This window comes from Telopea speciosissima, chromosome 6 (genome assembly GCF_018873765.1).
Source record: "Telopea speciosissima isolate NSW1024214 ecotype Mountain lineage chromosome 6, Tspe_v1, whole genome shotgun sequence".
Taxonomy (NCBI): domain Eukaryota; kingdom Viridiplantae; phylum Streptophyta; class Magnoliopsida; order Proteales; family Proteaceae; genus Telopea; species Telopea speciosissima.
Genome location: NC_057921.1, coordinates 57330272 through 57352921, shown reverse-complemented (window position 1 = coordinate 57352921; position 22650 = coordinate 57330272). Strand labels below are relative to the sequence as shown.

The following is a 22650-nucleotide window of genomic DNA, read 5'->3' as shown; positions in this document are numbered from 1 at the left end:
GTTGTGCAAGAGAAATGGATGTGTTAGTTGAGGGAGGGGGTTAAATTTAGATTAGAAATCCAACAATTAACATAATGGATGACCTTCATGGGATCAACCTTGAAACCAGTACTTGGTTTCGTAGAGCATAATCCTTAAAAAAACAAATAAAACTGACCGGTTTAACCAAGTAAATTGATGTGCCTAATACCTTTCTTGGTCCACAACTTAATTCATACTTAATCTCATGGTTAGATCGGTTCTACTGGACTCAATTATTATATGTGAATCCTATAACTTAATCTATAATGGGCTCTCCATCTATTCCTTCTCTCCAAAGAGAATGATACATTCCCTTACCAAGGGTGAGGTGAAAAAGAAACTACACACAACGATACATGCACATTGTTTATATTTTCTCTCAATCTTTGTAGTACATAATATTTTATTTAAATTATACATAAAGTTATATTTTTTATTCTTTCACATCTAAAACAAGTTTGGGAAAAAATCTCTCAGAGCCTAAGGTGTATACTATGCCTTCTCACATGTTTTATATTAATAATTTTTTAAAGAAGAGAGAAACAATGATTAAAAAAATGAACGTAGGAGGTGTAGAGTACCCTATTTGCTCAAAGAACCCTCTCCCAAAAAATTTAGATCTTAATTTTTTGAGAAAAAAAAAAACATTATTCGATTGTATAGCGTATGTTGGCGCCTCCTCAGTCTATCTCTCTCATCCCATAGTAGAGTGTAGACATGTTATTTCACATGAGAGAGGAGAGAGATAGACACAAGGAGGTGCTAGTGTACACTACACAACTTGCCAACGATCATTCTCCTTATTTTTAGGAAAAGGTTCTCTGAACAATTGTGGAGGCGCACGCGCACAGTCTTTACCTCTTATGTATTAAATTGTTTTGTCGCTTTCAATTGGTGCACTTTCTATGTCACTTGCTTAAGAACCCTCTCTCACCTGACTTGGAGATTCATAGAATCACTACAACTTTTGGACCAAGTATTCCCAATAGGTTTGATGCACGCCGAGGATATTTTGGGGAACTTAATAAAATCCTATAGGATTTTGTGAACCCCACGATAGTGTGGTGCACGATGAACCTTTCAAATTTTTTTATTGAAAGAAAACTTCCTCTCAACTTTTTTATTTAAATAAAGGACCGAGTTTCCTTCCACCCACAATGAATGGGATCTCATTCACCGAGGGTCAAGAGAGTATGGGAATAGGCATCGAGAGATTTGTGAACCCTAAGATGGTGGGTGAACCCATCCTCTATGGATGGAGGAAAACTTTCTCCTTAAAATGATGGCTATGGAATTTCATAGAGGCCCTATCATACATCCTCAAATCTTATACTCTTAAAAGTTTTTGATTTACCTCAGTGTCATCCTCATCCTCACCCTCACCCCTTGGACGTAGAGAATAGAGATTGTTTGCAAGGTTGTCGGGTCTGGTCGTCTGCTTCGGATCGGGTGTTCTTCGAACTGATGACGACAGCGTTCTTCGTCATTACCCGGCTGGGGTTGAGACACGTCAGCTCTTCAGTGGACCCCATGTTTAGAAAAGGCGCCGAATTTAGGAAGACCTTACTTCTGTTAGCATTCGCGCCATTGGTTTCCCACTTGCTACGCTCACCACCCTCCGTCTGAGGTAGCACCAACCAACCCAAGCTGAAAACGACGGTAACTCTCTCTGTGTCTTTCACATCTCTTCTGCTTTGCGCTTTTGTTTTTCATTTGTTGCTTGATCAATGATCAATCAGATTCCTCACGAAATCTTTTTCTTTCTTTTTTGGGTTACTCTGCAATACCTGTAGTTAAGCACCGGATTTACCAGAAAGAGATAATCCTCAATAAGCTCTTATTCCTCATCTTGATCTTCCTATATAGGTGAGGAATGCGATATTGTGTTAGGAGGGGTTCATCCTAATCTTTATCTCTTTTAAATTGTGACAAATTTTTTTTTTCCTTGATCAATTTGAAAACTTCTTGATTGTGGATTGCTTTCTTTGTTACTGGTGTGATGGGTTCCTTATTCTGCAAATTAAGATAAACCCATTTCACTTTCTTGGCTGCATCTTCCAGTCTATTGCTTTTATAGATGGGTGTTAGTGAGTTCGGATTGTGATTCTAATGAGAGAGGAATCAGATGTTGGCGTCATTGGAGAACCCAGTTCATTTAGAAATGCGTCTGGTTTATGGAATTAATATGGTCTGCTAGAATGAAAGGTACTGATGATGATATGACGAACGTATTGCAGCTTATCTCTGCCACTCTAATGAGAGTAGTCAGACGCAGACGTCCAGGTTACAAAATCAATTGGAGAAAACTATTTTTTATTGCAGCCATCATGACAACAGTTGGGGCTGTGCTTCAGACCTTCACACTCCCTAATCCTATTGCAATCTGGTTTCTCTTGCCACCGCCAACAGTTTCATCATACAAAGCCTTGAATGTTTCAGGGCAGGTGAATGAAGGTCCTCCTCTGTCAAGGATTGAACAGATTTCATCGCTTTCAATTTCACCTGCTACTACTACTCCGAATTCTACTGGATCAATAAAATCAGTGCCAAGCATGGAAAAGAGTTCCAAAGATTCACGAATCAGAAATTCTAGAAGAAGGAGAAGGAAGAATGTAAAGAAAGGCAAGTCTGACATCCCAGAGGTTGCACCTCCTCCCCCTAGAACTGATCCCTCTCCCTGGCAGGTAGAGTCTATAGGGGTTTTCACCTTTTCTTATTTTTTCCCGTGTATAAGAAGATGGGGAGTTCGTTAATCTTATCATATTGGTTTTCTTTGGTCTTAACTGAGTAGAGATACGTATGGTCATTGCCGCCTGATGAAGCACTTGTGTATGCCAAGAAAGAGATAAAACATGCTCCAATAGTCACTGAAGATCCTGATCTCTATGCCCCTTTGTTTCGGAATATTTCTATTTTTAAAAGGTGAGACATATAAAAGTTCCATAAGCAAATTTGTTCTGCCTAGTAGTTTTCTTAGGATAGAATTATGGAATTGATCTGAAATATAAAATGCATTTATTATTTGTTTAGATTATCAATATTTAGCACTGGCCCATATTATCTTGAAATAATAGCTAGTAATTGAGAACTCTTGTTTTGTCATACTTTTTTTTTTGTCTTGTTGGATAATAGAAGATAGAGTTGGGTGTGGTATTACATCCATGAAGTTTATGACTGTTGGCCTGTTGTATGTTACTTGAAGCATACTCTTGTCTGCCACTGTACAGTGTGCCGAATAAGGCAGACAGGAGTTGGTTATTTTCTGGGCTTCAGTATGTAATGACCCTGTTAGGGGCCATTGCTTAGAACAATGTCAAAAGGTTTGGGCTGCAAGGGCAAATGCCCGGGTTCAAGTCTTGAGGGCTGCCATTTTTAGCAGAAAATTGCCAAAGGTAAGGACTGACTCCAAACTCACCTCTCCCAGGACTCCGCATAGGCAGGATCAACACTAGGTAATAGCCTTTTTTAGTATGTAATGATTCTGTTGATAAGTCACTAATCTGCATTGACTGCTTCAGCTTTTCTTGTACAAGTCTTGGAATGTTTTGGGACCTTGTAAAGGATAGGAAGGCCGTATGTATGCTATTTTGATTGGGTTCTCTTCCCCCGTCTTAATTAACTTCTCTGATGTATCAAAAAAGAAAAGTTGGTTTTTCTCTGTATACACTTTTGATTGCTGATCACTGTACATTAATCCTAACAACCTTTCTAGCTGAAAAAATAAGTTCTGAAATTTGTGGGGAGGAAATTAAGCTTTAGTGAAGGCGAATGACTATGAAACGTTCAATCATGATCGTTTCCTTTATCAGTTTGATTATCCCTAAAAGGAGAAAGTTTGAAAGATTAAGATCATAGAGTAATGAAAGATTGAGATCATAGAAATACAGTTTGAGTGGATGGATTGAAGGTTTACTTTGGAGTTATCTAATGCGCATGAATCAGATCAGACTCGTGGGGATTTGTAAAACAGAAAGAAGACCAGTATGCTCGATGTAGCAGAATATTTAGCAACCATGGAACATGTTGGCTGGTGGGGTTTTCTTAATCTCCTCGAATTCAAATTTCCTCATTAGAAAGAGAGAATCTTCTTATAAACCTTGATAATTCTCTCATGTTATATGGGACACCTGAAAATCTAGAATCGATTCATTTAATTACTGTAGTTATTTTTGTAGGAATCTTTGGCCATTTAGAAATAAGGATCGCTCTCACACTCTCTCTCCCCCCTGACCATGTGTGTCTCCCCTCCAGTGCGCCCATTGGATTGGCATGGAGATGCCATTACAGGTGAGTGGGATGTAGATCCCTTGTCCTTAGAAGCAATTCTGACGAATATGGCTGTAACTGAGATTTGAGTGCAAGAAATGGAAATTGCCATTATTGTAACTTGCATCTATTGCATTTACAAATGCTCCCTGTGACCATTTTTCCTCATTAGTCTTTGTCATTCACACTTGTTAGGTAACCTGATAGTATATGAAGTGGCAGAGTCTTGGGCAAAAACTGTAGTCATGTATTTACTCAGCAGCAAATCCTTTTTGACTGAGGCATAATGAAATGTCTGGGGTAATCAAAACCGCATTGATAGTGTTCCTGCATATTCCATTGCCTTATTGGAGCTTTGTATGCTTGTATCAAAGAGACTTGAAATGGTATTGCACATCTATGCTATCATTTGGTAATGTTTCATTGCCTATATCTAAAAATTATGTGCAGCCTAGACTGAATGATGGGCTGACTACTGCTGCTCTCTTTTGGTTATTTATGGAGGGGTCAATGATGTTTATCATATGCGAATGCAGGTTCCATGTCTCTAGCTGTTTCTCATATCAGAAGTCTGCCATAAATTAGGACTCTGCCATATATCCTTCTATTGAGAATTCCATGTCTCTAGCTGTTTCTCATCATCTTCCTTGAATTTGTATATAACTTAATCTAGACTTAGATATTAGCCATCACTCTGTGAAATTATGGGATAGTACAAAATTATGACTATATTTGTGAGCCAGTTTCTGTTTAATTTCTATTTTAATCATGGGTATGTTTCACCCAGATATCATATGATACAGGATAGAATTAGTAACAAGCTGTTTGCATCTTTGACGAAATTTGTTAGATTCTCTTCCAGTCATTCCCATGGAAATTGTTACATTAAAAGCATATGAATTTCAACATTTCAGGAGCTATGAATTGATGGAAAACATACTTAAAGTTTACATCTACCCTGATGGAAAGAGGCCAATTTTTCACCAACCAAATCTGAGAGGCATTTACGCTTCTGAAGGATGGTTTATGAAGTTAATTGAGGAAAACAGGCAGTTTGTCACAAGGGATCCAAAAAAAGCTCACTTATTCTATCTTCCATATAGTTCACGCCAGCTGGAGCTTGCTCTTTATGTACCTGACTCACATAATTTGCGACCTTTATCAAAATATCTGAGGGACTATGTGAACATGATTGCAGCAAAATATCCTTTCTGGAACCGCAATCGAGGATCAGATCATTTTCTGGTTGCTTGCCATGACTGGGTATGGTAGTTGTGCTTCTCCCGTCTCTACTGTCTGCTTAAACATGCCTATTTTATTTTCCTAACTGTGTAGGAGCTTAACCAGATTGGGCCCAACCCAAGTTTTGCTCAGCAGGGTTAGGTTAGAGACCTCAGATTCAACCTTGTTCTGCCCAAACTCAACCACACATGTCTATATAAGTGATAAATATATGTATGCATGTATAAAGATTATATAAAGTATGCTGTTTATACTATCTTAGTATAAATGTATAACAGCAACCAGCAACTGTTGATTCTGTATAATCTCTAGGTATTATATAACTGTGGCTTATAATCCCTGTGGATTATAGTAGTAGGTTGAAAGCATTACATATGAAAATTAATGTAACTATTATAGTATATCATAGCTTAGAGGTACATGACAATAATGGACCAACCTGACCACACCTGATCTCCTCCCCCCCTTTTTTTTAAAGGGTGAGGGAATTAGTTGGACTGGATTAGGATAAGGAAAACTTCAACCAGATGTTGGGTTGTGCTGGGTTAGGTTTGAGAGTGGTTACCCTCTGAGTGGGCTAGGGCTGACATCAACCTGGACCAATCTGATAAGTTCTTACCAAGGAGATTTCTGTGGTGGATTTTTTTTGGATGATTTCCATTACTCTGCTCCAATCCTGCTCGAGTCCCATTTGTACCCTATGCCATTGGTTTACCATCTGCATCTACTTTTTTTCAATTCTATTTTCAACAAAAATTTAATTTCAAAATACAGTTGCTGACATTGTCACTCTTCCTCCCAAGTTTTGAAGGCAATATGTGAAACTTGAGCAATTCTTTTTCCCAGTTCAAGACAGAAAAAGTTTTGATCTAGTCCAGATTCTCAGAGTTATTTTCTTACCTAATCTTAATCTTGTGCAGGGTCCATACACTGTGACTGAACATAAGGAACTTAGAAGAAACGCCATAAAAGCTCTCTGCAATGCTGACCTATCTGAAGGAATCTTTGTTGCTGGAAAGGATGTCTCTCTGCCGGAAACCACAATTAGAAATCCCAGGAAGCCTCTCAGATATGTTGGAGGGAGAAGAGTTTCTCAGCGCCCAATCCTTGCATTCTTTGCTGGAAACATGCATGGTAGGGTCCGCCCCATATTGCTGAAACACTGGAGTGATAAAGATGAAGACATGAGGATATATGGGCCTCTGCCAATCAGTGTCTCCAGGAAGATGTCTTACGTTGAACACATGAAATCAAGCAGATTTTGTATCTGTCCAATGGGGTACGAGGTGAACAGCCCTAGGATTGTTGAAGCGTTCTATTATGAGTGTGTTCCAGTTATCATTGCAGATAATTTTGTCCCTCCATTCAATGAAGTGCTAGATTGGAGTGCATTCTCTGTGATCGTGGCAGAAAAGGATATAGCGAATCTGAAGGAGATTCTCCTAGCTATACCCTTGAGACGCTATCTTTCTATGCAAATAAATGTTAAGATGTTGCAGAAGCATTTTCTTTGGAACCCAAGACCCATCAGATATGATTTATTTCATATGGTTTTGCATTCAGTTTGGTTCAGTCGGCTGAACCAGATTGAACTTTCACAGGACTCTTGAAATTTTCTCTGGGTGATTAGTTTGATGTCCAATTTCTTTTGCTAAAAACAGACCATCTTGCAGAAGATGGCGGACCTTGAAGAGGATGAAAGAAATTCAAACAGGTACAATAATGTTGTCGACAATTTGCTTGGAAGGGTGTATTACTGGTATTTTTTCTGAAGTCAAAGTTGCCAGTTTTTTTTGTCTGGTTGGGAGTGTACAGTTTTACATACAGGGACCTGCAAGCATTGATGCGTATCTGACCAGAAGAAACGGTACTGGACGGGAATGATGATTTTGTATTGTAGGTATGGCCTCAATTCACAATTCACAATTCACAATGCTATTTTTTTGCGTAGTTATTTTATACCATAAATCCATGATTGTAATTTTGATAATATGGGACCTCTAGGCCTCTCATACACATTTGCCACCCAATCAATGGGCTTATGGGATATATCTTACGGCAATGTGTTGAACCCCTCAAGAACATAGCATACAGTCTTGAAGTTAAAATAGTAATTTGAGTGACCATGCAAGGGAATTCCATGGTCTGATTATTAGAATGATGGGATCAAGCTCTTTTATTTCTTTCATTTTGGGGGTGGGGTGAGGTGTTGATGGACGAACGATTAGGTCTCTCTGTTCTCCAAGTGAGATTCATCAGTCTGGAAACAGAAGAATAAGTTACATATTTAAAATGCAGGTCCCGCACTGATCACTGAAAGAGAATGAACAACAGGATACTTCAACATCAAAGATAAACTAAGAATACACTAGATAATGAGAGAATACTGAAATTATTACAAAAGTTGTTGGTTTTTTATGATGCATGATGTCCTCTTATCCATCTTTTCATTCTTCTCTGTACCTCTCGAAGTCTAAAAGTTGCATGATCCTCAATTGCAGGGAAAGCAAGGATTCTCCATAGTTACTAGTAATGACATCCTGAAGGAGACGGGAGGCAACCAGTTACTTCATGTAAACAAGATCCCTTTGTGTCATAGAAAATTAAAAGAGAGAGAAAGAGAGAGTTCATTGTTGTTCACAGGATCTTTTTTTGTTTTTTTCTTTCATTCTTTTGTATGAATAAACTGGTTATGTTCGAGGCAATAAGAATTGCTTTAGTTTGGGGGTGTCAACGCTAGGACAGGTGAACCATTTTTTAAAGTCAAGCATTTCTTCACTTGGAAGACTTTTCAAGGGCTATATTTTAAATATCCTCAGCTCTTCCTCTATTGGTCACCAGTGGAGGCAAACCAATAAATATATTAAGGAGACAACTACTGCAAATTTGGAATATGCCCCCCCCCCCCCTCTCCTTTTTCCTGTTTCTCCAAATCATAACAGAAGATAACTACAACTCTGCTAAGTAAACTGCTATCAATAGTAATCTGCATCCTTGGTCTCTCAAATACATCTGATTTTATGCGAAGTCCATGCCAATGAAAGCAAGTACCATGTGGTAGTGGTACACTTGGGCCTTTGGATTGGTGTCTGGTTTTTGTCAAAGTACTGAAGTTAGATCCTCTACATGCTTTGTCTTAAGATTACATTCATTTTTACATCATATTTGAACTTCTACTATAGTTATAACAATGATGAGCACCTTGTAGTTATTATTATTTTATTTTTTTACCTTTAAATGTCGAAACGCGCTCCATTGTTAATCAATATTAGAAGTATTATTGTGATAATAATCCCAGTATCACTTCCTTTACCATGTTTTTTATTTTATTTTTATTTTTGGGAGATAGAAAACAGAACTCCGTTGGTTGCGGTTAAGTTGTGGGTTCAAAACTTGGAAACAGCCTTTCCTGTGAAGTAGGGGGTAAGGCTGCGTACATTTTTCCCTCCCAGACCCTGCAGTATCGGGAGCCTCGTGCACTGGGTTGCTCTTTTTTCAGAAAACAGAACTTTGTTGCAATCCAAACATCTGTACACCTATCTGCTATGCAAATAAAATATCTCAAATTGACCCAGAGATATATATACTACAAACTCATACACAGTCAGTCCCTAATTAATCTCCTAAAACATGCACCCAAAAAAAAAAAATAAAAAAATCAGGCATAACCCCTTCTTTTAATTCCCTTTAACCTTCACCAAGTTGTACATAGACAACTAAACCATCTTACAAACTTTTGGAAAGCCCCCTTTGTTTTTGCAACGAAAGTGCTAATATAATCTGTACAATATATTTGAATATAACTGTGTCAGACAATGCAAATTTGGTGTTAGTTTTCTTGAATGGGCACATCTAGGAAGAACCTACAAATGGGCAGCTAGTTCTCTACCACATGACAAGTTGAATGGATCTGCAATTTTGTGGACAGATGGAACCCAAGATCCTCTTCTCACATGTCAATTCTCAGCCCAAATAGAGTTTATCAAGTGGGAAAATAAGGCTTTACTATTAGAAGGGTGTGCAACAATGCTTGGACTATTAAGAAGGTGCATCCCTATACATGGAGGTATATTGGAAATACCTTGGATATCCAATATTCATGATTTTCATATTTAATTGTTTAAAATTTGCCAGATCATCCTTTCAAATGGCACAATTAGGTGACTTTACATGGTTTGACAAGATTGCCTACATCTACGGTGAGATGAGATCTGCTTCACCTCTCTTATATTGATTATAGAGAAAGAACCATCAATATAGCTATAAAATAGTGAAAGCCTATACAGCCCTACATGTAAGTAATTAACCGAAACAAGACAACGTACACCCCACACTTGAGAATGCAGGTTTTAAGAATGAGTGATTGGCCTTCTCCAACCCTTTTTGCCCAACCTGAGAGCGGACAGCTAATGTGTTCCACTTATTGATTTTACATCAAAACAAGCAGAGTCCAAACAGCTCAAACGTACTTGAGAGCTGCTCAGGGAACTGATCATGAACGTCTTCTTGGCAAGCGTCCCAGTTCAGAAATTCAGGGTAGCAATGAAGGGATCAGATATAATTTCAGGCAGAATTTGATGCTCTCTCTCTGAAGTTTCCGCAAAAATCAAGCCTGTTTCAATTAAAATGCCTCTCCAGATCCACTTGATCAGACTATCTTTAAATGGTCAGAACTACAAGTGCTTGTCATGGTGGTTACCCTTCATATGTCGGTCCCCTCACCCCTGTCCCCAGCAATCTCTAGATGCCAAAAGCATCTTAAGAGTTGTTTGGATTAATGGTTTATGGACCAGCGACAGTTTTTAATTTTTATTACATTTGTCTTGTATCAAGATAAGAGATAAGGACTATTTATTATGGTTGTCCAACTCTCAAAATTCTCTTACACTCATTGATTTCTTCAAGTCGCGTGGAGTAAATCCATTAATTACATAGCCAAGATGCTTGGGGAGGGAATGAGTTCATGAAAATCCATAGAAGCTCTGGTCTAGTTCAAGAAATTCCCTCACCCACTCTAAACTAGAAGATGCTCCACTTGAGAAATCAAATAACTCCTCCAAGTTAAAATGTGTCTCAGGCTCACCATGGAAGTTTGAAGGCTCTTCGCTTGTGGGACTAGAGGGCTTGTCTGCTTCAAATAACTTATCTGAATTAAGACAAGTTTTTGAGTCTCCACTTTCTTCCTTCACCTCAACACTTCCCCAGTTTTCCAGTTGGGAGTTTTGTGTTCTTGAAACCTGTGTCTGTTCCTGCTTCTGGTTTACTTTCTTGCTCATATGAGAATTCCAATAGTTCTTGATTTCATTATCAGTTCGACCCGGTAGCCTTCCAGCAATCAAAGACCACCTATATAGGAGAAACATTAGTAGAGATTAAGCTGAAACCATACTTATTGGTTAAGAGTTAATCCACTAACCTGTTCCCCAGTAGTTTATGGAGCCTAAGTATCAAGTCCTCTTCTTGGTCTGAGATATTGCCTCTTTTGATGTTGGGTCTCAGATAATTCAACCATCTTAACCTGCAACTCTTCCCACAACGATTCAAGCCTACAAGAAAAAAAGAACCTATCAAGCTAAAAACTCAAAATTAAAATCAGACTTAGGAACTGAAGGGTCTGAGTTTGTGTTTGAAGACTTAGAGCTGACCTGCTTTTAATGCAACTAGCTTCCACTTCTTTGCACCATGGACTTCAATATATTGAGCCAGCTTTTGGTCTTCTTCAGCTGTCCATGGTCCTTTCGTAGGCTGATCATTCTTTGGAGCCATGAGATTTCTGGGGAAATTCAGCAAATATAAGAAGAGCAATATTAACCAGAGAGAGAGAGGGAGAGAGATAGACAGTGAGAGCCTTCCACTGGTATAATTGAGAGAGAGAGTGTGTGTGTGTGTTGGTGTGTTTTAAACTGAAGAACTCTTTATTGTATATGGAGTGGAAGTAGGGATGGGTTCTTCTATATTTCTATCTACCCTTCTTGAAGAACCCAACTAACATTACAGGGGTGACTTAGAATTGGGAATTCATTAGAGGGGTTGGTATGATAATAAAAAAAAGTTAACTTTAAACAATGCAAATAACCACAAACTTGTCTTTTGTTCTTCTATTTTTTTACCCCTAAAAGATGCCAAACAGAATCAAATCCAATCATAAAATAAATCTTGAACCCAAATAGGAACATCAAACATTTTGTTATGGGACCCATGATTCATTGTTATCTGATGGTTTAGATCAAATCATATAAGAACATACAATAAGATTGTCATCTTATCAATGATTCCTTATAAAAGCAGAATCATAAAAAATAATTCATTTATTCCAGTGTAGAAAAACTGGAAAATGTGGATTTTTCTCAAAGTTATCAGTGCCATGAAGACCTAACTTGTAAGAAAAATGTATGTGAAGACAAAGAAATCATTTTCTCAAAGACGAAACCAAGACAAAGAACAAGACCTCCAGAAGAGGACAGCAATGATAAAGTCAGAGCTCCATCATCTTATTCTACTACTCTGGTGCTCAGGCCTTAGGTTAACAAGATCGTTCTAGCATTCTTCAAATCCCAAGATGAGCTGTTTTTTTTTTGTTTTTTGGGTAGACCCTAGATGAGCTGTTGCAACAGGGATATATGGCTCTAAATACAATTAATGGGTCAGACAACTTGTTCAATCACTGCGGAACACCAAGGCTGTGTTTGGTACGTATTCTTGAAATGCATTATAGATCGATTTTGTATTCTTGGATGATAAAAGCAACTATTTTTATTATTTGAGAATGCAAAAAATCACATAAAATGCATACCAAACTCAACCCAAGAGAACACCACAAGGAGGATGTGATTACGTGTTTATGAGTTCAATCATTCAACAAATGTGAACTCCGGAAACGAGGGGTTTACTTTTAATCCTTGAAATCTGAATTTTGAAGGGATTAGAGACTCTAGTGAAATAATCTCTCTTTTTTTCGTAAGGATTAGGTAAAGAATAAGAAGGGTTGATGGTGATTGGTTTATGGAAGTTGTAATGGTTTGTTGGAAGTTGTGATTGTTTTCATAAGAATTTTTGCTGCTACCTGGATTGTAAGAACTTTATTGTTACTCGCAGCCAAAGAAATAGAATAATTCACTTTCCCTTTAGGTTCACAAATACCCTCATAGGTTTTAGTATTTTTCAAAATATACTTTAAGACCATTTCTTTGGCTGCGAGTTAGGGTAATAACAAGGTTTGCAACCTGGGTCCCTGCCCCCCCCCCCCCCCGGGCGCTCCCCCTCCTCCTCCTCCTCTTTTATTGGGCAGCAAATTTAATAAGAGATATTGTAGGAAAACCTCTCCAAGTAAACATTGGATGAGACTGAAATTTGGTAGACAGGTAAACGTACATGAAAAGATAAATGATTCTTATATCCGAATGATCAATATTACCACATCATTTTTTCACATGACAAAAACTAGGTATTCAAAAAGGATATACCTTTCACTATACACTTGACGTTGTTTCATAAATTCCATCCCACCACAAAAAATAGTGGATGAAAATATCACTCCCCACCATCATTGGAGAAAAACTCTATAGAAATTAATTTTTCGGCTCGAGTTGTCATTTTCAAAACCTGGTGTCTTGGGCAAATCATATTTTTTTTTCTTATTTTTTAAGGGAGAGAAAATATTGTCACGTTGCATAGTATACGTTATCACCTCTCGTGTCTGTCTCTCTCATCCCTCTTTTGAAATGACATATCTACTCTTACTGTGGGAGGAGAGAGATAGACAAAGGAGAAGCTAGCGTAAGCTAAGCAATCGGTCCTTTCACCCTTTCTTTAATATCTTCTTATTCTCCCTCTTTGAGTGAGGAGGAGCTAAGGTTATGGTTGCTTCATATGTGAGAAATAAAAAATATATAATATTAAAGGGGACGGGATTCCTTGCATTGTCTGAGTGCAGTTCCTGGTGCATGAGAGAACCCTTTTTGGAATCTGACAAAAGGAAAGGGGCATTTAAGACATATTATCCATTCATGCGAATAGTGATATGTGAAGAGGTGTGCAATTTCATTTTTGAGCTAGTGTTGTACATAATTTTTTTCCATTTTAAAAACAACAAACAAAAGGTATAATTTTAAAAAGAAAAAACAAAAACAAAAACAAAAAAATTTAAAGGTATTGTTTAATTGTAGACCAAATTTATGGTCCATTAATAATATATGACAAAAAAAAACAAGACTTGTCTAACTTTCACATGATTCAAGTAAAAACACCAAGTCAATAAAAACTCAAATGGACTAGATTTTGTTTAATCATTTCTTAAACTTAGATGAATCTTCACGACTCTTAACCAAGTTTCATGTTCTTTTTACTCAACTTGAGTGGCTCGTCCAATCAAAACCTAGTTTTCCAACTAAAAGTCTCCCCATTAATAAATGATCGTTTTGAGTTTTTTTCTTTTTAAATTTTTTATTTTATTTAAATCACGTGAGTTGTCCTATGAAGAAAACGTTAAGAGGTGATCAATTTTTCTGACTAAGTGGGACATGTGAATCTCATCGCCTTAGGATTCCCTTCTTTTATTATTGATTCCTTGATAATAAGAATTCATCCTTAGCCAATTGAAGGGGTAAACGATGAACATAAGAAAACAAGAACAGAGAATATTTCTTTTGCCAGTAAAAGCTTTCGCCGACGAATGCATCCAAAACATAAAAGATTGATAAACTATTATCCCTTAAGGCAGAAAGATTTGATTTAATTGAGGATTTGTACGTAAGCCATGAACGCTCAACCTGTTTTTTTATTGGGATTTCTTTTTGTTGGGCAAAACTAATAAACTATCAAAACGGCCTCACCTAGAAAGATTTGATTTATATAAAAAAAGAAAAGATGTCAGAATTTGCTAGATATTTTATTTGATATTTCTTTTGACAAAACTTAACAAAACGATGCCCTTTTTAAATATTTATGACATAAAATTTTGTAGACAAATAGATCTCAAATTTCTTGGTACATATGTAAAATGTCTCCCTAAATATCGCCACATTTTCTTTCCACTTGATACAATGAGAGGATGGACCACCTTGATAAATTTATCAAGATTGATTTTCAATTTTTTTTTTTTCTTTTCTTGGGTAGAGAATTGTGTCTAGTTAATTATCATGGCAAAAGAAAGTTTAGTCTGAAGTACATCTTAATAATCAAAACCATGCAAACAAACCAAAAGTTAATATAACATCATGTCGTTGTAACAAAGTGGGGGTAGAGGGTTCTTCACGACACCAGTGTGGGGAGGAATTTGCACACCACACCAACGGCAATGCAGAGAATGGTATCATCCACTTGGGATCCACATGGATTAGAACATGAGAGAGAATGTCAGTGAGGATCCCACATTTCATTATGTGAGAGCACATGAGCGCGTGCACATGCATCCAAGGAGAGGGGCAGGTGATCATTTCACTACCCCATGTGAGAGGGCATAGGGGTGCTGCAAGATGGCCTTTTTCCCTTTTATATAATCATAAAAGTTTCCTTTTTCTTAAGGGAAAAGGTTGGCACGCCGCCAAGGTATCCATCATTTGTCATTCTCTCTTCTCCTTCTTTAGAAAAGACCCTCTTGCCCTCCCGTGTCCAGTCCTGTGATTGGTATATGCCACTAGCTTAACGTAAGCTAGCAGGATTGCCCAATCCTCTCCCTTCTTTTAAGAACCAACTTCACTTTGCTTCCTTTTTTTGCTTGTAACCAGACATATCGGCCAGGACAGATCTAGACAATACCACTACTACTACTATTCCCAACGCCCTATAACACCTCTCTTCCGTAAAAAAAAAACAGGAAATATTAGGGTATTCAGCCTGGAGCCCAGGACTGATCTTTAAATCCTAGGGGTATGACATAGTCCCATCATTGGGGCAGGTATGGATTCGAGATAACCCCAAGCCTCCACCTTAGTTGTCTCGTATAATCAGAGAGCACCAGTGCAGCAGCAGCATTCCATGGATCAATGGGGCAAGATAGGCTGGTGACCTGTGGTTGAACAATAATCTAAGGAGGCCAGATGAGGACTTAACAGAGCCCACCCCGCCGCCCTGCCCCTGTGCCAACCCAGTCTGGAATGTGTACTCTTAATAGTTTCCATTGCAAGTTTGCAATGGGCAGCGGAAGGGCTGCTGCTCAAAGCTGGAACACTTTGGCGGCCTCCTTCCTTAAGCTTTAGAGAAACAATGGATATGCAAAGAGGCACCGATCAACTATCAACAAGTATTACACATTCAAGTTACTGTGCAACATCTGACCCAGGTAACACTGCATGAAAAGAGTCACACAAATACAAAGATTCAATATGTACAAGGCTTCCCCTTCTTGTTGGTTTGGGTCTTCATGGTTAACATCCTCGCTAGTCCTTCAAAGCATTTGACAGCAGTTAACTATACAAAAAGAGGTTCCCCTCTCATCAACCTATCTGCAACAAGGCCTCAACATTGGCAATCAAGGGTTCTTGGAATTTCACTACAATGCAAAGTCTGTCCCTGATTCTTGTTTTGGTGTGGGATTATGTTAATCCAGTTCATTATGTTAATCCAGTTCAATCACACTATTTAAGAGGTACTCAACATCTGCAGTGGCTACTGCATGCTTGTCCAGTGGCCCAAGGACACAGCAGTGTTTATCTTCAGTGTTGATTGCTACAACATCTTGGGCAAACATACAATCAGAACCAGGAGAAACCTGCAGCAGTGACCAGGCCAAAATTTAGAGCTCCACAGAAATTTCTCTCACAGAATCTACTAAACATTTCTCTAAAGTTTTAAAAACTATGGCTTCCAAGATGCCCTGTCACATTCGAAGAGCGAAGTCACAGTAAAGCGGTAGATTCACTTGCTCACAGAAAGGATAAACACATTTACCACTGAACGAGCTCTTCCTTGGCAAAGTGAGTAATGAATGCCCGAGCTCTTCCTTGGCTTGGTTACTCTTTCAATCCAAGGACATTGAGAAGGAGAACATTGAATAAAACAAAGGTCATGAAGGCTAGCAGGGTCTCATGCCCACATGCGGAAAACATTTTCAAAAAAATCTTACAATGCCTTATGCCAGTAGTCAAGTAATGACTTACAATAAGAACCCAAAATTACAGAGAGATATAACCATTATAAAATCTTGCAGGGTTTGAAATTCACAATTATGATTTTTTTCTATCAATTTTACTCCAAGACATAGAAGTAAACAAAAGTCTTAGGTTTGTACATCACACAATGAAGGTCTTAAGGATGAGAACAACTAGAATGAAAAATATGCATATGTACATGCATGTGCATGCTAACTAACGCACACACAATAATTCAAATTTGAACATAATTTTTGTCATGTATCAAAGCACAGGCTCTTGATATTTAAAAAATGTGTAACTGAATAATTTGTTTTATGCATAGAATGTATCTGAAGTGCTTTAATGAACAAAAGTTTACTCCTTTAATTAACAAAACTGTAGTTAAACATAGTGCGTGAACATCAAAATAGATATTGACTACAGATATTATGCTGTGCAATGACAGCCACATATGGCACAAAGGAGTAGTTTGAGGGCTCTTAGGGTGCCATTGATTTTTCCGTACCATAATAGACGAGGTCTTCAGAGCTCCCTTTATCTGTGAAGGGTGACTAATACAGAGAAGAAGATTCCGCATATCCATCCAAATTGGAAGGAATGGCAAATAAATTACATCAGTCAGTCAAAGAAAGAATCAAACTGACAGGAAAGCACATGGGCCGAGGTAGCTTGAAATGGGCTGAAGACATCAACATAAGATAGAGACTTGGAAAACAGTTGGGTTGCAGCTTAAATGATAATGATGGTGATGATGAAAAATAAAACTTGGAAGAAAGACTAATAATTATGTTGCATCTAGTTGTAGACTTGTAGCAGTGCTAGTGTTTGATCCAATCAAAGACCAGAAACTTAATTTTATTCAAAACTAAAGGTCGAAAGAGTGCAGAAAACAAAAATGTCCAATGATTCATAAAGACAAGCACTCACGTCATAAAGGATTTCTCCAAACTTCAGCTTGATCGCACCACTCTTGTAAACCAGCATTTTGCCCATGAAACCAGGTGGCAACTCCTCCAAACTGCAGCCCTTCTCTGCAGGACCCACACTTTTGAACGGGTTTGAGGTCGCAACTGTCTCCTTCCCCTTTGCACTAGCTGATCTCTTAACCAAAGGAAGAGAAGAAGGTAGCTGAAGGAACAACATTCTTGGTTCCTCACTTTCTTCCTGCCATTCACCACAAAGTAGTCCTCTTAGAATTGTCGGTATTCATATTAACGATGGAAATTGCATTAATAAGATATCAACCATCAGCCCAAGCTCCATAGCTGGATTTATAGAAGTCTCATTATATTCTGAGTTCTCTGCAGCCTCTCCAAATTCCTCTTCATTAAGAACCTCTACAAACAATAAAAGCAAGTCATATGTGGCAGTAAAACATAAATAAAACTAGAAAGAAGAAGCAGCAGCATGGTGCTCTGCAGTTGAGTGTAAACAGTGGGAATAGAACTACAGAAGGGAACACCAATGCAGTAGGATGTGGGTCATGTGGGTCATGTGACACCATACATGGATCACCCTTTAAGGATGTGTGGATAATTAGTCTTCTGGTGTCTTATAAAGTGTAGATTAATATTGAGGCAAATTAATACTACTACAAAAATATACCTGGATCTCCTGAACCCGGCTTCCTCAGAGGAAGTGTAACAGGATAGTAACTGAAATAATTCTGCAGCACCATCACAACAACAAAAAAGAAGAAGATATAATGCATATGAGAGAGAGAGAGAGAGAGAGAGAAAGTGTGTGTGTGTGTTTACTTACCCAGGGTTCGACATATTCCTTCTTCAAATCCTGGTCTGATGCTTGGGAAACATCTGCAGAATCTATGGTCATGGGTTATATCTATCGGAGACATCTGAAAAGACAGTGAAATTTTCCAGCCAAGAAAAAGATAATTTGCTTACCATGAGAATCAAAACCTTTAGGTTCTGATCCATTTCGACTACTGCGGCTACTCCCTCCCTTAGGAATGTTATATGTCCTTAAAGAAGGAGATGCACCTTGATAAAATGTGACTTGTGCTGCAGCTGCAGATTCAAACAGACATAAGACATTACATATTAATACAAAAAAGATGTAAGATAGTACACATTAATTAGTTAATTGGGGTCATATTATTCCTCCTTTGAAAGTGAATGTTTTTATCTTATGAAAACAAAAATGGACCTTAGCGTAAATCCCCAATAGAACCACACCACACTGTAAATGGCATGCCAATTCAACTTTCATTGAATTGGACCAACTCCTTAGGCACTTGTTCATGATAATCTTCTGGCAATGGAAACTTTATGACTTAGATCAATTGAAGCATAAAACTTCAGAAATATTTTATTTGATATCATTCTTCCTTTTAATTTTTTCCCCTCTCATCTTAGAAAATATGACCAGATTTCCAAAGGTTTTGAATACTTTGGTGACCAAGGTCAAATATCGGAATGTCTAGAAAAATAAAAAATACACGAATTTGCTATCTGGTTTAGGCATTATGACCCATCCAAGAGATGCCCCATCCGTTAAAGCATGAATTTGGTGACCACATTTATCTAATACGGCTGCATTAAATCTATACTTACTGAATACAGAGATAAAGCAAAAACATTGTGAATTAGCTGTAACTCATAGTGATTTCTAGAGAAAGTGTACCACTGTTGTGCCTAGGGGTGTCAAATCCCAGTCTGAAACTGGTTGGAGCAACCGAAAAACAAAACCAAACAAACTGTTTGACTTCAGGATGGTTGTTTTTGGAAACCTCAAAAACCGAAACAGAAAACTGAACCAGGAAAAACCAATAAAAACAAGAAAAATGATTTTTAAAAGTGCTATTTGCATTTTTTTTAAAAATATCTGTATATTGCCAAAACCAAACCGCTAACAACCCGACAGCAGACCAATAAGAGCCCGTCAAGCCAACCAATAAAAACCTGAAATCAGACCGGAACTGAATCTCACATAAACGGTTCAGCTTCAGTTTGGGCCGGTACATGGAGGGGGAAAACGATTTGGACCAGCCAAAACTGATCCGAACCGACCATTTGACACCCCTAGTTGTGACAAGTGACCCAATCTCAGGACTTCTAATGAATGTTTAGTTTCTGAAGACCATCTAAATAATGATCACTTCTTAAGGCCTTTAGTTCTCCTAACTCAAAAGAACAACATGGGAGGATCCTAGTCATATGAACTGAAACAACAAGAAAACTGGTGCTTAATACATCTCCATCTTTCTTCATTTTATTAGTCAGAAACCTCAGACTCTCAAGCTGGCTTAAGTTTAATTCAACAAGGAATCCCAGTCCCACAAGAGATCAGATACAAAGGTAATGTCTACAAATTCTGAGAGCTCTAACAACTGAGCTCCAAACATTTCAGGTCCAACAATCCATTGCCTTATCCAACCCAAACTTCAACACCAGATACAGAGCTGATAATTCCACTCTAGCTGTTTAAGCACCATCTAAATTAGCTTTGGATTCATGGCTATAATTTCAGTTGATAAGTGTTAACACAGCGAACTGTCACCAACATCTAATGTCTTTACCTTTTCGAGGACGAGAGCAAGGTAAAAGGAACACACTAATAACTAAGAAACAAACCCAAAGAATTAACACAACAAACTAAACCACCAGGAACTTACCCTTTTTTTCGACCCTAGGCCCTCGTCTCGTTGAAGCATCCTTTGGATACAGAACAACAATTCCAAATTTAAGGAAATGAATATGGGAAAGAAATTTAAAGCCTAACCAATCTTCCAAAAAAGAAAAAAAAAAAAGTCAAAACAGTACATACAGTGACACGTTGCAACAATTTCCTGGTCTGAGCAGCTTCTGCATCCTCAACGACTTCACTGCAAAACCCAGAAAATTTTGAATAAACCCAAGTCCTTCAAGAAAAAATCAACAGAGTAGAGGAGTAGTTACAGCACAAAACTGCAAATGAAACATAGAAAATGAAAATTACGTTTTAATTTCTGCGGGTTTGGAAGTTCGGCGAGGAGGGGCTTTGGGGAGAAACTTTACCTGCAAATAAACGAACAAAAGAATTGAAAGAGTGGATAAGGACAACAGATAAGTAAAGAGAACACCAGTGCAAACTCCGAATTGGGATGAGAGATGAGCAGCTGAAAGTGGAAAAAAAAAAATTTTAATTTAAACAATAAAACCCAAAACCTTCCGAGCAGCAGAAGCCGGAGTGTCAGGGACTGGGAGGTCCTTTTTGGGCTCCATTTTCCTGAAATATTTTGTGAAGGCGAAAACTGTGGAATCGAAACTTCACAGTGAAAGAGGGAGGGAGGGACAGCTGGATAGAAGCTCGGATAGGTTAAAAAGAAGATAGGGAATGTGCTCGTTTCACGAAGATTATTATTAAGACATTAATTAATTAAATTTAATCTCAGTACGGATATACGGTTACCCGTGCTGGACGATGTCCGAATAACGTTACAAGTCATTTGGTTACTCGTGTTTGGGTAAGGGGTAAGGCGGTCTTTTTGCTGCCTTATTGTGTTTAGGGCACACGTTTCAGTACGGGCAGTTCGACAGTAGAGAGATCCGACCCTATGAATTCTTTTGTTGGAAAAACATTGAGTCTATATTTCTCTACTCCCCAAATAAAAAGACATCTCTACCCCTTGTTTTGAGGAAGAGAGACAGATACATGGGAGTGTTGGCGTAGGTCACACTGCCAGAGTATCTAGACATCGAACTACTTCTGGAATAGGTGATGAGAGACCTTCTTTAACCATCTATCAAAAAAATGTAATAAAAATTATTTACACATAAGTAGTTACCAAACTTATTTTTCATTCTACAATCTATTATTTTTAGTAATTATCAAACAGTTTTTCATTTTTTTATCAAAATAGTTTTGAGTAATGATTTTTTTTTTAAATAGATCAAAATTAAAATGAAAAATGATACCAAAAAGAGCCTAAATAACTTTGACAAAAAAAAATAAAAATTTATTACATGTTAGTTCACCTATTTTTTTTTTAAAAAATAGGAATAATAAAAAACTTTGTTCATGTCTTGTTTAAACCGTTTTCAAATATGAATGTGGTTCTCAAACATTTTGAGAATGGTAGGGTACAAGGACTTAGTTATCGGAATTGGTACCTATACCAAGGAGTTTCATTCTCAAGGGATTTCATCTGGGTCGTAAGGCCTTCGATCGAATTCAACATAAATTTAGAGTTCATAGCAGAAGAATGGTTGCCGGAGGGGTTTGAAGATCGGATCAGAAAGGGAAAGCAGAATTAGGGTTGAGGGAGTTCAATCGCGAAAGGAAAAGGAGAAAAGGGTATTTTCAAATTAGGTTAGGGCAAAAAAGTCTATCCAAATAATGAACAAATAGGTCAGGGCAATTAAGTCTTTTTAAATTTTAGAAAAGATAGAAGAAAGGGTAGTTTGATCAGTTTTTAGAATTTAATGCCTAAAATGGACTTAAGTGGCTTTTGGTTAAAAAGTAGGGGTGGTACGTAAAATTTGCAAAAGATGCATGTAGACTTGTCAGAACCTTAGGAGGTCATGAGGAATATTGGGTGCATTATAGGGAATACATATATTTTAACCTTTTTTTTAACGGTTGTAGCCCAGACCCTTTTTCTTTTTCCACTTCTTCGATCCCAGTTTCTTCTTTTATTTACTTTAAGCTTGCAGCCCCAACCCCTTTCTTTATTCTTCTTCGATTTTTCGATCCTGTTGTTTTTAAAGCTTGCAATCCCAAAACCCTTTCTTCTTGGTGGGTGCAGCGAATGAGCATACCGATCGCGGTGTCGGAGCTCGCAGCGATGGGCATGATTGGGTTAATGGTGCACTGTTGTTCACGCCATTTCCAATGCCTTTCTCCTAGATTTTTTACACTCAGTAGGACTTTGGGAGGGAATTGGGTGAGAGAATGCGTAGGCCACATCGGTCGGCCTGAATTGAAATAAGATTTTTTGCTGTCCATCCAGAATCCTACCCTTAGTTACCAAACGAACTAAAATCCCGTGGGGTTATATCGTCTGCGTTTCCCTGACTGGTGCGGTTCCCTA

General features: G+C 37.9%; 3 protein-coding genes across 4 annotated transcripts; 1 reads left to right on the top strand and 2 right to left on the bottom strand.

The window, feature by feature from the left end:
- Positions 1-1428: 1428 nt before the first annotated feature.
- Positions 1429-8154, top strand: LOC122664684 (probable glycosyltransferase At5g03795). Of its 2 annotated transcripts, XM_043860624.1 has the most exons (6): positions 1429-1680; positions 2259-2705; positions 2813-2943; positions 5202-5550; positions 6450-7429; positions 8031-8154. In XM_043860624.1, the coding sequence occupies exons 2-5, from the start codon at positions 2277-2279 to the stop codon at positions 7137-7139; spliced, it is 1599 nt and encodes a 532-aa protein (XP_043716559.1). In that variant the 5' UTR covers positions 1429-1680; positions 2259-2276; the 3' UTR covers positions 7140-7429; positions 8031-8154. The 2 variants fall into 2 exon arrangements, with proteins under 2 accessions (XP_043716559.1, XP_043716558.1); XM_043860623.1 differs by lacking the exon at positions 1429-1680 and having other exon boundaries at positions 2178-2705.
- Positions 8155-10490: 2336 nt separating this feature from the next.
- Positions 10491-11328, bottom strand: LOC122665974 (transcription factor WER-like). The gene is made up of 3 exons (XM_043862093.1): positions 11175-11328; positions 10946-11075; positions 10491-10875 (listed from the first exon to the last, which is right to left on the bottom strand). The coding sequence occupies exons 1-3, from the start codon at positions 11293-11295 to the stop codon at positions 10491-10493; spliced, it is 636 nt and encodes a 211-aa protein (XP_043718028.1). The 5' UTR covers positions 11296-11328.
- Positions 11329-15772: 4444 nt separating this feature from the next.
- LOC122665973 lies at positions 15773-20842 on the bottom strand. The gene is made up of 10 exons (XM_043862092.1): positions 20779-20842; positions 20577-20736; positions 20406-20463; positions 20254-20293; positions 18524-18646; positions 18381-18433; positions 18225-18285; positions 17865-17956; positions 17547-17783; positions 15773-16237 (listed from the first exon to the last, which is right to left on the bottom strand). The coding sequence occupies exons 1-10, from the start codon at positions 20840-20842 to the stop codon at positions 16085-16087; spliced, it is 1041 nt and encodes a 346-aa protein (XP_043718027.1). The 3' UTR covers positions 15773-16084.
- Between the last annotated feature and the right edge of the window lie 1808 nt (positions 20843-22650).